The 16,116-nt window shown below is 39.1% G+C and overlaps 1 protein-coding gene across 4 annotated transcripts in view; it reads right to left on the bottom strand.

Moving 5' to 3' along the window:
- TIAM2 (TIAM Rac1 associated GEF 2) overlaps positions 1–16,116 on the bottom strand; it is a 112,599-nt gene that overhangs the window by 31,395 nt on the left and 65,088 nt on the right. The window contains exon 15 of one of the 4 annotated variants that reach the window (XM_074948657.1): positions 13,135–13,238. In XM_074948657.1, coding sequence (XP_074804758.1) covers positions 13,135–13,238 — 104 coding nt within the window. Of the gene's footprint in view, positions 1–4,767; positions 4,933–10,945; positions 11,066–11,402; positions 11,671–13,134; positions 13,239–16,116 lie in introns of those variants that run through there. The other 3 variants (XM_074948659.1, XM_074948660.1, XM_074948658.1) reach the window with 3 other exon arrangements.

Raw genomic sequence — 16,116 nt, 5'->3', positions numbered from 1 at the left:
TAAAATTTATTTCCCCTGGGGGGTCCAGGGTTGCAGCCTCTGCTTCTCCTGCAAATAAAGCTGCAGTTCCAGATTATTTGTTAGAAAGCTCAGAAAAGGAACCAAATGTTAATATTTTGGTTATTTCCAAGCTGTAGTGAACCGCTGGAAAAACAAGCGCAATTCCCTGCTGTGGATCTAAATCATCCTTTGATAGATACTCTGCTTGCAACAGAGACCCACAAAAATGTCATTACTTGGGTAAAACTGCAAATAATAATAAAAAAAACCCACCTTGAAACACAGACAACTGTAATAAAGCTATTTATTGAGCAGACACCTCTCTAGAAATCTATTATTCAATTACTAGCTACAGTAATTTGATGTAGTGTTCACTTATGCTTTCACTCCTACTAAGAGCGATGACCAAACCATTCATCTGACAAAACATGTAGTCCCTAGTGCGTGTATAATTGGTCAGCTTCTAACCTTGTTACATAAATGTCCTTTTATGAAAACAGTTCCAGAACTTACTATAGAGAAAATCTGGTGCAAAGACCCATAAGTTTCTGCTGCCAAGTTTTGTGAGCTCAAACTAAATTCTTAGCTCTGGTTTTACTCCTCCTGAAGGCAGGCACTCCTCCTGAAGACAGGCACCATCAACTTCCCTAAGGAAAAGGCTTTTCTGAGCAAGGTAAGTGCCTTTAGATCTCATACTATCGCATCTTTACTCTGAGCTCAACAATTGCAACATACTCTGCAATGATTATCCTTTGAGTTGATGAATGAAAATTTGAGATACTATTGGTGCCCAGTTTTAAATTGGACTAAATACTGTAAAGGAATGTAAACAGAATTCCTTGCGTACCTTCACTTTTAAAACACTTCCAACATCATGGAAAAATGCCAAGTACATTCAGATAACAGCATTATTTAAAAAAAAAAAAAAAGAAGAAGCAGAGTGTAGTTGTAAATGGCAGCTCATGGTTTGAGAGAATATGGTTTTATGTAGAGCAAATCTCCCCTGAGACATACCTGCTAACAGAATGCCATGGTGCCAGTGAATTTTACCACTTAAACAAATACATCAGGTGCTGTAAGGAAATTAGCCAGATACCTAAAACACCCATGTGGTAGGGACTGCCCTGAAGGTCAAGGTGACTTTACCAATAATGTCGATGCTCTGTCAAGTGTATCAGCCACTAAATGGTGTGGATTACAAATGAGCTCTGAAATGGAAAAAGAAACAAGCAGCTTGCTAGATGTTTTGTTTATATAATTGTGCTTGTCCTTTATTTGAACTTTCTAGTTTGATAAAAACATTCTAAACTATGCTGCTCGTTAATAAATTCATGCTCAAAAGGGCACTCTATGTCTCATGCTAATCAAGTCACAAAAATATCCTGTTAGTAAATAGATCACTTATAAAATGTGACTTTAAGCAAAATGTTATAGGATATTATGCCATTAGTAGGGGTGCTGAGCCAAAGAGTTACAAGATGAATAAACAATTGTTTAGTTAATTGACTGTGCTCTACCAATGAAATAAAAAGCTGCGACATCCTTCCCCACTTTCCCTCTATTTACTAACACTTTTGGGGCCCACTACTGTGGAGGCACTCAGCACCCCTGAGGAGATGCTCAGCATCTGGCAGGAGTGGGCCCTTAATGCTACACTTTCCCCTCCCTATCGCAATACAGTACCCATGACCCTTAATTTTTAACCCAAACAATATGCCAAATATTGCCCTTTGATACATGCTCACTGCTTCAAGGGAATAATTTAGCTCTTAATTATTGCAACTTCCCTCCACCACTTCTCAGTTTATTACTCCCAGTTGGTAGTTCAGCATTAACCATTTTGTAAGGCCCTGTTGCAGGGTGGCTGCCTGTCAACAAACCAATGACCATTTAATCCCTGACATACTATTAAATACTGTTGAATATTCCGAGGGCATGTAGGTAGTGCCCACCACCTGTCCTGCTGATCGACCATGTCTGTCCTTAGATGATGGCAAGACATGAGGTGCACTGGAGTGCCAAAAGTGCGGAGATCCAACCAAAGGACACTATATAGTGGTTACAATGACGGGGATATTTTCAAAGGGTCACGCAATGTTTCATCCCCATTATCCACATCTATGGGATTTTAATGCTTTGAGAATCAAGAAAGCTATGTCTTCAGCATCACCTTCACTAAGGTGCAATTATATGGAAAGAGGTATTGTTCTTCCATCTTTTTTCTGCATCAACACAAATGATGGCAATTAAAAAAATCTGTTTTCCTCAGTGGATCAGTGTTAAAAAGAACTCAAATTCATACAGCATGATTGAAAACAGTCTGCTAAACTCTAGGTTCATAAAATTCTTTATTCTTGATTAAAGAACAATGATGACTGCTTTAATTCCATATTAGGAGGGTATTCTTTCCCAGACTTGCTAATTAAGCCTGGATTATTAGCTAGCCATATGCCAGCTAAATGATGTTACCAATTAACAGGTCTTTCAAAAAATGTGTTCATTTCAAAAATTAAATGCAAGTGTTCTAGTAATATTTCCAGCTCCTCTCTAGGAGCTGGATATAGAAAAAAAAATGAAAAACAACAAAACAAAAAACCTTTAAATTACTTTTTCTTTTAGCAATCTGATAACCAGACAAGTTCTGTCCCCCACAAAAATCCACCATCAAAATCTACACATAAAATAATCAACCACCTTGGAAAAAGTTATTTTAAGATGAAGAGAAATATGTTTGTTCCTTTTTGCTGTAAGTAATGTGCAGATTTCCTGTAGGGACAGATGTTTGCCATCTTTCATACCACTGGCAGAAAGCTCAGTAGCTAGAAATTGACATAACAACTGCCATGCCATGCTGGGTCAGATCACTGATTTACCTACTAACACTGTGTGTGTGTGTCTAACAGTGACTAGCGTCAGATGCTTCAGAGGAAGATGCAAGAAACCCCTGTAGTGGGCAATTATGGAATAATCTGCCTAACAGTGGAGTTTCTCCCTAAACAACCCCCCACCTTCCCCCACTCAGTTTGTTATTGGCTTGTAGCTTGAATCACAAGGATTCATATCCCTTCTAAAATACATACACATGCAATTTTATATTATATAGTACTGAGGAACCTGGGAACTTTCATGCTATGGTAGTTCTATAAATGAGCACAGTGGCAGTGAGAGACAACTCATAATGAGTAGGCATTCTGGCTAGGGAAACCCTGGGATTCCATAGCAATCACATGCTAGGTATGAAGGGCTTTTCTTCCCCAGCATGCTGTTCCTAGGGAACTCCAGAGCTTCCCTGGATAGTATGCTAAGAATTATGAGACATCTTTGTTCCTGTGCCCATTTGCTAAGCTGCTGTTAAAGAATGTGTTTCCCCCACCTTATTACATGAGGGTAGAGGGTGAATCCTGTTCCCCTGAACATACTTTTGGATTAGAGGAGGCAGTGATCCATTATGGAGAGGGCAAGGGCTGGCTGCATTTATAACATACACCTGAACCATTTGCAAACCTGGGCTGAAGTTTGCACATACAACATTAAACCGCACCCACCCTGATTTAGGGTAGGTTTCAGGTTCTGTAATATGAACTGTTCACAAATCCCTAGGTATTACTATTTCAAGCTTGATTCACTTGATCTACACATCTACGCATAGGGTGTGAGGGGTTTGGTCTTTTATTTCTCAAGAACTTGATGGATAACGTGAACCATTATTTCTGATTGTTGACTTAAATATTTTCACTTTGCAGCAAACGTTTTAAAAATATCTTTGGATACGGTTACTTGTTCAAAGTTTAATTGACAAATGAAGAATTTTAAGTCTAGACATTTTAAACATCAATAACGATCACAATATTTGATATTAATTAACATTTCATTTAAAATATCTTCAAGCATCACAAAATACTGAATTCTTTCTTCTAAACGTTCATACACACACACACACACACGCACAGAGAGCTTTGTTCTGTATTCAAGAAACTTTTCTTAGTCGCTGAATGAGAAACTATGGTAACCACTGAGATTTTAAACACTTTCTAGTTACACTCCTCCTTTACCAAGTATCTTAGCTTTGCCGTTCATATTCTTTAGAGACAAAGAGGGTAACCCTTATCCTTTCCCATTAATGCACAGACTACAGTTGAAACACTAAAAAGAAGCACCTATGGTGACAGCAAAAACCTGAGTTAAAACTTTAAAATACTGATCCAAAACCCACTGAATTCAATGGAATCAATGAAATTAAGCCCTATGCGAGGATGATGTGGTTTTCAATCAAGATAATCAGAAACTGATTGGAGGGAAATATCCTGCCTACCTGCAACATTTACAGGGTATGGATGTAGCCACATTCTGTTACTGATAACACCAGTTATCATCATGGAAGCCTCCTGGGGTTGCACTGGAGTGACTGAGAACAGATTCTGTCCCATGTGGGGGGAGAGAGAGGGGGTAAGCTCTTCAAGCTATTAATTTCTGACTCCAAAATTTTTAATAATCCTTTACCTTCCTTTTATATAGGTGCTGAGCTACTGATTTTCTTCTATGGTCAGCAGATTACTCCACCTTTTGAATGTTCTCTAAGAACAATATTTTGACAGCTGCATAAGTGGATGGGTAGCTTGATGGGGTACACATACTCTCCCTGCCATCATATGGCCTGCAAAAGGACCTATCATACTTGCAGTCCCTGCACATAGAGGAATTCAGGACTTGCTCACTTGGTGTACCTCAGAGGAGGTGGGATGGCTCAAGGAGGAGACACGGACATACCTGGTATTTCCACACAGGTCTAAGAAGCACTTGGCCACTCATAGAGGAATTATGGCTCCCAGAGACTGGTTCCTTCCTTCAGCTCTCCATGTGGCTTTGCAACTGTCTATCTGATATTATGTCCTCATTATGGACAGCTCCTCATTTTGTCCCAAGTCACAATTCAGGGAGACATACCAGGATGTGTCACTTGGTTGGAATGATTCTCCCTCTGGACTCAGACATCACTGGTGCTTTGCCTGCATGCAGTGCACAACAACTGTGCTTCCATCTCCAGTATTCAATCGCTGTTAGGCTGGCCTTGCCAAGTACATCAAGAGCCAGGGAAATGACAAAATTGTACTTCCATGCTTCTGCCTTACAAGCCAAAAATGTGCAGAATGTTATTGTCACTAGAACTGAGTGACCTCTCATCCCTGAAGAATGAAGCATGAATCCAGTACTCTGTAGCTGGCAAAGAGAATTTAGTCCTCAGAATCTATCACAAACCTTGCAGACTCGTGTCTGATGCACTATATTGGTGCTGCTGTCGTGCTTCCTTTTTGTCCACGTGTAAACTGGGGGATTTTTCCCAGAGTAGCAGAGGGGAAAGATACATTTCAATGTGGCTCTCATCAATTTCCCGCACATGCAAACATCAGAGATTGATTTGTTTTCTTCCTTCAAGTTGTCTGCACCAATTTCATTAATGAGAAACTCACAGTGTGTCTGGAGGTCAGTTACTACTTCAAGCCAGAAAAACCAGCATGATAGCACACAGAAAGAGTCACAAGTTCACACATTTGCTCACAAACACTTTTAAAATCACCTACTTTTCTTCTTGGCATGCTTGAACAACTGGAAAATGAACTATACATTCATCATGGTCATGGGTCTTATTAATTTTGGTTGAACTGCGTGATCAATGCGACACACAACAGACAGGAAATGTCTGGGATTTGCAGCAGATGTTGATACGCTTCTAGAAAGTCCTTTACTAATTAGCTCATGCATATCGGAGGCCAACTGTTAGGACCTTGTCTGGGTGTCAGACACAACTGCAGTACTCCCTTGAACGTGTGGCGCAAAATCCTGGCTCCTCTGGAGTCAACAGCAAAACTCCCATTGAGCTCAGTGGGGCCAGGATTTCACCCCGGCTTACTAGAACTGCTAGCTGACCCCAAACGTAGCAGGGAGGTGGCAGAGCCATGGCTCCAACTCCATTCTGCACCAGCCAGAAAAGCTGGTTGGCATCAGCACATGCTGTGCCATCTGGAAATGTAGTACAATAGCTTTCAGAGTTCCCAGTAGGGCTGCGCACTGCTTTCAGTGCAGAGCTATGGCTTCAAGGCACAACTGAACCAAGCAAAACCGATGATGAATCATAGAATCATAGAATATCAGGGTTGGAAGGGACCTCAGGAGGTCATCTAGTCCAACCCCCTGCTCAAAGCAGGACCAATCCCCAATTAAATCGTCCCAGCCAGGCCTTTGTCAAGCCTGACCTTAAAAATATCTAAGGAAGGAGATTCCACCACCTCCCTAGGTAACGCATTCCAGTGTTTCACCACCCTCCTAGTGAAAAAGTTTTTCCTAATACCCAACCGAAATCTCTGTTTCCGAACGTCAGCTTGTCCTCTCGCAATACATCTCGATTCCATACTGGCATGATGCCCACATTGCACTGAAGAAGAACAGATGATTTCAAGAGAACCATGTCCACCACTGGTTCCCTCCACCCCGCAGTTAGAACAGAGTAAGGATATTAATTGCTGGTTGCTCCACTAGTTCTGGGGTCTTATCAATTACTAAAGAAAATTGCTCACCACACAAAAAATCCGGAATGTCTTTTTGATGGTGATCAAAAGCTTCAGGCAGCTATTTCTCTTGCAATTAATGACATGCAGGGCACGCATGCACTGCCTGGGATATTGCAAAGCAGAGCTAAGAAGAAGCTGTACCCATGAAAACATTTACTGGAACTGCCTCAATGCATAAAAAGTGCGCCAGGATGTGGGGGCAACTAGTGGCTTCTTCCTTCTATTATTTCATTCCTCTGTTGAAGCCTGGGTCATCTCGGTTTGATTTTCTTTCCATTTGAATTAATGCCTATTGTTCATGTGTTCAGCATAATGGGATTTGCCAGCCAGGAGTTTTACAATCTTTCCTGCACAAAACTGTCTCTCCCCACCTCGCTTGCCTTCTTCCCATTTTTATTTTAAGGTCAGTATTCTTCTGGGGACATTTTTGGGATGTCAAGATAAGAGAGTATTTATTCTAATCCGTGAGCACTTCTGCTCTGGAAGCAAATCAGATGCCTGAATAATGTATGCACAGTGTCACACACTCACATGCTGGATGAAATCAAAGGGCATATCTGTACTGATCACATGTACGTATTATACATGACATGTCTCAAAAAAATTAACTTTCCTTCTCTGAATATTCTATTCAGCTTTTGCTGTAGGGAAAAATTGACTGTTTCTAACATTTACTGATTAAAAGCAAATCCTTCCATAGCTTATACACACAAATTCAATTAGTGGCTTCTGCCTGGTTTCTACTGGATAAGTGTCCTCATCAGCATAACTGGATGGCACCAGTTTACAAGTGTTGGCAGCCACAGCAGAGATGTCATTGTTTATTATATCATAATGATCACCTGTACTTATGCATAGTAAGTGTCTTTATGGATAACATGCTCATACACGAATTGTTGGAAAACAGGTTAATAATGTATGCACCATTCCCAATAGCCATTTGTCTTCCCTTAGATGGCAAAATGACTCTCATGCTTTCGGCATTCATTACATGATTTTATTAATTTCCTGCTGAGGACAGGAATCATTACTCACACTCCATTCACCTGAAGCTCCCTCCAAAACAAACATACTCCATTTTTTAAAACATGTTTATGGAGGAACTGGATGGACCAGGAGATTGGCAACGGGATTCAGAAGTCTTGATCTAGGTTTGAATCTGGGCTAAATGGACAGTGACAGAATTTTCACCAACTAACACCACTGTCTCTCTGAAAGAATTTGATGGTGTTAGTAAAGTTCTAAGTGAAGAAGTTTCAACACCATGTTTAGGCAGTCTCAGTAGAGAGATAAGGGATTCCCTCTGCTTTGAAGAGTGTCCCTCCAACACATGGCTGGGCCAGGTGAACAACAAGGGCTACAAAATGTCCAACACCACATGGATGCACAGAAAAATTTATAAAATGCAAAGTGACTTTTTATTATAGGAATAGCTATACTGAACCAATGGAAAATTAAACAAACCTTTCAAGTGCTGACCCCAATGCAGGGTTTCCTTTTCTAATACAGGAAGTGACTATTTCAAATGTTTTCAGGCTTTCATTGGTAGAACCTTTTAGACAAGTTTGTGTTGCTGCTTACTGTGCTTTACCTATTCTGTAATAAATTAAGGATTGAAGCCTCCAGGGCTATCCATCCAAACTTTGGCATTAGCACTAAATTCACTAGCAAAAGCCAGCCTTCTGACTTTTTAACGTGGTTTGGCCAAGCAATGGAAAGATGTATGAGAGGGCTGTGTGTGTCCGTGTCCACACCACCCTCTCTTTCCAAGTGCATATCTGTTGAAGAAATGGGTTGTGAGGATCACCATTAAAAGGTAACAGTTTGACACAGCTCAAATTCTGCCTTTTAACATATCCTACTAAGTAGCCGGGAGCCATATTTATAAAGTTGTCAGAGGTTTAGGACGGTGTGAACTTTGTGCAAGGAATCATTTGCCTGATTGGTAAAGATGTTTACTGAGATTACATGTACAAATTGTTTATTTGCATGTGCAAATGGCCAGATGTATTAGTGGTCATTAGCATAGATATGCACAAAATTTACGCAGCCATTCCGGGTAACTGTACATGCAAATTAGATGGATAAGTGCAGGCATACTCTGGATAGTTTTGGGACCAAAAAGAAAAGCTTGTTTTTGCCAAAGTTAGGAGTATTGCAAATTGCATACTGAGCATACACAGCCGGTGTGCACTTCTAGTCTTCTGATATTCTGAAATATAGCTGTTGGGTTCCTCCCATGTGGAAGCAGTAGGACAAACTTGGATTCTCAATGTATGGGGGTCAATAACTGTTGTTTCCTAAGCCATTTGGAAATGTGCAGGAGCTTGCCCACAGGCAGAGTTAATGAAAATATTAACTGCTCATGATCAGTATGAAATTTGAAAGTTCTCTTATCTCTGGTAAATGACCAAAAAAAAAAAAAAAATTTCAAACAGTCCAAAATGGGCATGCATTTTTTTCAAACCTTCCAAACATTTGCCTGCCCATAATTTAATATGTCTGAAATGGTTTCTTTCAAGTGGCCCACGAAATACATCCATTAGGTTCTGAATAAATAAATACAATTTCAGCACCAGACAGACCATTTTGCAAAAGCTAAGGCAGCATTTGTAGTGTTTTTTTCCCTAAAGAAAGTGTGAGCAGGACAACTGCTTTGATCACATTTCTGCATTAGACAATTCATTTTGATCTGCCCTTTGAAAAGGGACATCAAATTATTCATAATACTTGAGAACCTGAAATGCCATCATCATTGATTTGTATTCAGCTAGTCAGGGAGACAAAATATGATATTCTAAATATGCTCTATTTCATTTAACAGTTTTGGAAGAGGTTGGCATATGTTACTCTGAATTATTGCATTCATTCCACTATTACTATTATTACAACAAAGTATCAGCTATCTATTTTTTCTATAGATTTTGTAAATACAGGAAAATAACCATTCTTTTTATAAGAACTTTAATATACAGCTTTGAACACACTGAAGTTATTTCAAATGCATTGCATTATTAACTATTTTGTGAACTATTTTGCCAAGCTGGAAACATACAACCAGTCTGAGGACAGAATATGTCTTTAAAAAGAGTGACTAAAATCTACTGTAAACTAATATTTTTTATTATTATCTGGTAAATCTCTGGTCTGAAAACATCTCTCTCCTACTCTCACAGACACACATATCTAATATCAGCGAGAGAGAGAGAGAGAGAGAGAGAGAGAGAGAGAGAGAGAGAATGTTTACATTAAGGTCTTTCCTTTTTTTGTTCAAATTTAATTTGTTTCAAGAAGCACTTTTCTCTGATGATGCTTAAAAGAATTAGAGCAGCTGAAAATTAAATAAATAATGTAATGCATTAAAAGAATCTACCAAAAATACACAGGAAAGATAGACAAGTTATCAATTGCACGGTTATATTTCCAGTTAATATACACCATAGCTTACAAAAAACATTTTTCATAACTATGACCTATGAATAAAAATAAAAGTAATCGACATAAGGCACTGAATACATAATGCAGCTTATGTTACTTTAATGTATGAAGGACTTGATCTTTGGCAATTGTCAATATATCAGCATTTCAACGAACACCAGGAGCACAAGAAATTAGACTTCAAAGTGATTAAACACAAATAAATCTAATTGAATCAGCAATCGTGCTGCATCCCCAGATTTTTCAAGGTCTTCTATCTTCTGTCAACAATACGCCTACATATTGCAGGAACAGCAATTGCCAACGTTACATACCACTGCCATATAAACAATATTTTAACACAGTTTGAAAATGTATTGACACAGAATGTGTTAAAAGTGTAACATTTATTGTTTAAAAAAAAAAAGGGTGTGTGTGTGGGGGGGGGGCAGTTATTAAGAAGGGTATAAATTGGGCATCTCAGAGAAAGGAAAACTGCCAAAACTACAGAATTGCCAAGAACAGATGGATTTAAGTGTCTACTTATTTTATATAATTTCTTAGAGCTTATCAAGAAGTTTCATTTTCTGTACTAAGTACTGTAACTCTTTATCTTCCTGTTATCTCATGAATTAACTTTTAGACTGACAGACAGACATAAAACTATTTCAGTTCATTCATTCATCTGTCTCCTGGACTAAACAATGAATGAAAGACTGTTAGTGTCAATGTCGTACCCCTACATAAAGATGTTCTTGCCCCAAATTAGTATGCACCTCTGAAATTCATTTGGATGCTCTCTTCACTGCATTCTTCATCAAATCCTTATCCTTTAGGTTGTTACAGGAAAGAGGCTACATAATGAAAAATAAAATCCCCAAAAGTGCAAATATAAAAATAAGTAAACATACAGATTTATATTAAGAGTTTAGCTTTGTTAAGATTGCTTTTTGTTTACTTACTTGTTTTAGGAAAAATTCAACCAAAGTTCAAAGGATTCTGCTTCCACAAAGCAAGTGATTACATCTAAAGCTGTTGTCTGTTGGGAAATGAACCACACACACACACACACACACACACACACACACACACACACACACACACACACACACACACACACACACACACACACACACACACACACACACACACACACACACACACACACACACACACACACAAGTAAAATAATCCCCAAACTGCCTGTTGTTCCAAGATATGTTCAGAACCACCTACCACCACCACCGTCTTCTTCACAATGCTGTACTTGCATATGTAGCCTCCTCTCACCCCCACACTTCTGTAACATTACATAATACTGAAATATCCTTACAACTGTACTTCCATACAAATGCATCAAACTAGCATACACAGATATGTGAGGCAAAGGAAAAAACAAAACAAAAACAGATACTATACCTTCAGAGGCTGCATTATTTTCTTCTACTAGCTTTTATTAGGAGTGCCTATTGTTCATATGGTGAACAGTCCAACAATCAAAAACAGAAACCACTTCTTTTTGTTCCTAATCACCAAACATGCCCAATGAGGCTACTTTCTAACTTACTGTCTTTAAAAATCCTACATGTATTAGAAACATCGACAGGGTCGTACAAAGAGCTGTGACAGTAATAGGTACCCTCCAACTGAAAGAAGACAATCAATTAAAAACCATTTGCAGAAATTGTAGGGCTGTCAAAGACTCATTTACAGCTGTGGTTCATGAAATCAAACTGCATCTGATTGCCAAGCCATTTTTTCCACTGCATCTAGAAAGCCAGGACACCCTCTGTTAACTCTTAAAAATAACGTTTGCATTACTGTATTCCAATCAAAGAACCCAACTGCAATATAATCTGGGAAATAACTTAACACATTATGCACCGGTATAACTGGTAGAGAATTTAGGAAAGAGTCACCAGGGAGCAAACCTGGCTGATCCCTTCCAGTTCTTTTGGAATTAGCGGTAGCACATAATTTAGATCACAGTAGCTTATCCCATCCAATAACTACTATAAATGAATCTCTCTCTGTGTATCAGTATCCTGCTGAACTCTCTTTAATTTCCCATTTTCTGGCGTATTTGAAAAAGACATCAGGAATGATTCTGATGTCTGTTCCTTTCCTGTTGGCAACTAAATGTTTTTTGCAAAGCAAAAGTACAAAAATGTCTTCCTTCAAGCAGACTGTGATCTGATTTGCATGTCTCTCAGCACTATTCCAAAACCGTTGTTCTCCCTCCTCTCACACACACTCTCCTTGGGCAAGATTACAGTGGATGGGTATGCAAGGAGAAGTAGGAGAGGGGCACCAGGGGTACAAACAGCCTCCTCTGAGTAGAAGACTGCATTGGACTATTGGCGCCCAAGGCAAGAGCCTCTCCTAGACGGGCATGAAGGCTGGATTCAGACAGCAGCATACAATAAATTTTTACAAAGGACGTAGCAGTTGCTTTGATCTCCAAAGCACAATGCACCCCAATGCTCCTAGTAGGATAGTGCACCTCCACATTGCCCCAAGTGAGGCAACTATGTATTTTAAGGGGCAAATCCAGACCCAGGTTTCATGAACTGTGAGGGCTCAAGACTTCTAAAAATCAGACCCCACGTATCCCTTTTGGCTGGGGGTAGCCAAAAAAATAAATTCTAAAAAAATGGAGGCACTTAGGCCACTGTAGAAGAGGCCGCTAGTTCTAAGTAACTGTTGCTATGGTCACCTCACCCAAAAAAGTTTTTGGAACAACAACAGCACAAAGAATAAGAATGGCAACAGACATTCAGAGAACAGCTAACCAGCTTAGAAGGCATAGCTGGTACAGTGATTAGCATGCTAAATTATCTTCTCTTTAGCCGTGGACTCAAACCCCACCTTTAGGTGACTTGCAAAGATGAATTTGGTGAACTCTGCCTTATTCCCATTTGTCCACACGGCAATATCATTAGGGACAGAGCAGCTATGCCCCCTGGTATGTTACAGGTCAAGGCTGGCCTCAAGCTAATAATATTAGTCCTTCAGGGTCATAAGCAATAAATTCATTTACTAAGAAGAATAATTATATAAATAAGCTGGCATATAATCAACCCCCCTTTTCTGCAAGCTGCAGCGTGTCCCCAATTTGTTTATTATCGCTAGGTCTGGGATATGCTCTTACCCTGAAAGGTGGATCAGTCTTCTGCCTATATGGCACTTGGTCCAAAGTGCCATCAGTACTGCTCCTCTTCAGACCAGCAGTGACATCAGGCACATTGCTAAAATCTGCATTTGAAAGAAAAACCACCACAGTTTAGAGAGTTACCCGTGATGAGAGGGAGAAGAATCGATTTGTTTTCATTTGTAAACGCTCTCTGCTGGTAGTCAGGTCATTTGGGGGGAGGGGGTAATACGTTAGCTTTCCCTATATATAACACAAGAGGAAAAAAGAAATGGACAAACTTCAGAGTGGAAGCTCTGCTTTTCAAAATGCAGCTGGATAAGAACGAACATCTGAAAAAACATACATATCTGATCTACAAAAATAAACCTCTTCGTTCTTGCTAACAGCATGCTTCCTAATGTAGCCTCATCCGTCTACAAGGCAGCAGTCTGTGCCAGGTGATGGGGATGACCAATCAAAATGATTAAATGTACAAAACCACTCTCTTTGGATGAACACTCTGTTCTAGGACATGACTTGGTTTTAAACTCCTTAATGGGCCAAAAAGAGAATCTCGTCTTAGAATAACTAACTTCTCTTGGCCTTTGGCTCCCTTAACGTTTTAACCACTTTTGTTATGCTGAATGTTTTTATTTTTTAGCACCTGTGGTAATACAAATCCCACACCAGGCGCAGCCCAAGTACTTGCTTGTCTACACTTAAAGGGTGGCAGCAGCGCAGCTATGCCGATGCAGCAGCACCACTGTAGGGCTTCAGAGAAAACCCTACCTACACCCATGGGCGGGCTTCCCTGTCAGCATAGGTACTTCACCTCCGCGAGAAGTGGTAGCTAGGTTGACAGGAGAAGCTCTCCCGCTGACAGGGAGCAGTCTACATCAGGAGTTAGGTCGGTATAAACGTCGCTCAGGGGTGTGAAAAATCTACACCCCTGAGCGACTTAGTTATACCGACATACGTTGCTAGCATAGACCAAGCCTTAAGCAGTGAAACAGTTAAAACATCCCTACACGCACATCAGACTTGAGTGGGATTTCGCACGGGTGGGGTCAGATGCCTTTGCAGGATCGGGGCCTCAGCTAATTACCTGCTATGGGGAGGGACTGTCCCCTTAATTGCTGTATAAAATGCTCATTATACTAATTGGTGCTGTACAGAAACGTTAAATAGAATACCTAAGGAAAATAATAAAGGAAGAAAAAACTATAAAAAAATAAGATAAAATTAAATGAGAGAGAGCTAAAATTAACAGAACAAATAAACAGGCAAGGATCAAAACTTCCTCCAAAAAATAAAGGAAAAGACAAGGAAAATAGAGCAGTCAGGTACGAAGCAGAAACATAAATCCCATGAGAGACACTATTCATCACCCCGACCAGTTTGCTTGAGTATTCTGCCCCCCACACACGTATTTTGTCATTTGAGTTTTAAGATTTTTTTTTCAGTGCAATGACTATGTCTTCTCATATATTTACACAGCATTTACTGTTAGCACAACATGGCCTGATTGTGGTTAGGGGCAAAGGATGTAACCACAATTTAAATTTGAAAAAATAATAATTTTTTTAAAAGGTAACAATTAGCGCTGTCAAGCAATCACAAAAATTAAGCGTGCGGTTAATTGCACTGTTAAACAATAATAGAATACCATTTATTTAAATATTTTTAGATGATTTCTACATTTTCAAATATATTTATTTCAATTACAACACAGAATACAAAGTGTACAGTGCTCACTTTATATTTAATTTTGATTACAAATATTTGCACTGTAAAAAAACAAAAGAAATAGTATATTTCAATTTACCTAATACAAGTACTGGAGAGTGCAATCTCTTTATAATGAAAGTCGAACTTACAAATGTAGAATTATGTACAAAAAATAACTGCATTCAAAAATAAAACAATGCAAAACTTTAGAACCTACAAGTCCACTCAGCCCTACTTCAGCCAATCGCTCAGACAAACAAGTTTGGTCACAATTTACAGGAGATAATGCTGCCCATGTTTTGTTTACAATGTCACCTGAAAGTGAGAACAGGCATTCGCATGGCACTGTTGTAGCCGGGACTGCAAGATTAGTACATCTGGCACGTAAATATCTTGTAATGCCATCTACAACAGTGCCATGCGAATGCCTGTTCTCACTTTCAGGTGACATCGTAAATACAAAGCAGCCAGCAGTATCTCCCATAAATGTAAACAAACTTGTTTGTCTTAGCAATTGGCTGAACAAAGTGAGTGAACTTCTAGGCTCTAAAGTTTTACACTGGTTTTGTTTTTGACTGCAGTTATATAACAAGAAAAATCTACATTTGTAAGTTACATTTTCACAATAAAGAGATTGTATGAGGCGAATTAAAAAATTATATTTATCATTTTTACAGTGCAAATATTTGTAATAAAATAATCTAAAGTGAACACTGTACAGTTTGTATTCTTTGTTGTAATAGAAATCAATATATTTGAAAATGTAGAAAAACATCCAAAAATATTTAATAAATTTCAATTGGTATTCTATTGTTTAGTAGTGCGATTAATCGTGATTAATTTTTTTCAATCACAGTTCATTTTTTTGAGTTAATCGCGTGAGTTAACTGCGATTAATCGACAGCTCTAGTTACAATAAAGTTTTATTACCAGGGAAGGAGCCCATTTTGGGAATATGACAACGGAGTAAAAGTTGGATACCATACTAACACTGGGAAGGAAGGATATGGCCTGCTAATTGGTCTGGAATTTGTATCCTCTTATTTCTTCCTTTTGTGATGAATGCAAAACATCCTTTGATTGCGCTCTTGTGTGCCATCAGAACTGGTCCCAAAGGTCAGATAGGCAGCAACAACATCAGCCACATGGCTAAAAGCTGCACACCCCTCACCCTCCTGACCCCAAAAGTAAAAGAAAATTCTCTTGGAGAATGTCACATTTACAGATGAGAAGGGATTTAATATTCAAGCTATCAAATGGAACCTGAAGTCA

Source organism: Natator depressus, chromosome 3 (genome assembly GCF_965152275.1).
Source record: "Natator depressus isolate rNatDep1 chromosome 3, rNatDep2.hap1, whole genome shotgun sequence".
NCBI lineage: Eukaryota > Metazoa > Chordata > Testudines > Cheloniidae > Natator > Natator depressus.
The sequence above is the reverse complement of the archived record's forward strand: the minus strand, read 5'-3'. Positions and strand labels throughout refer to the sequence as shown.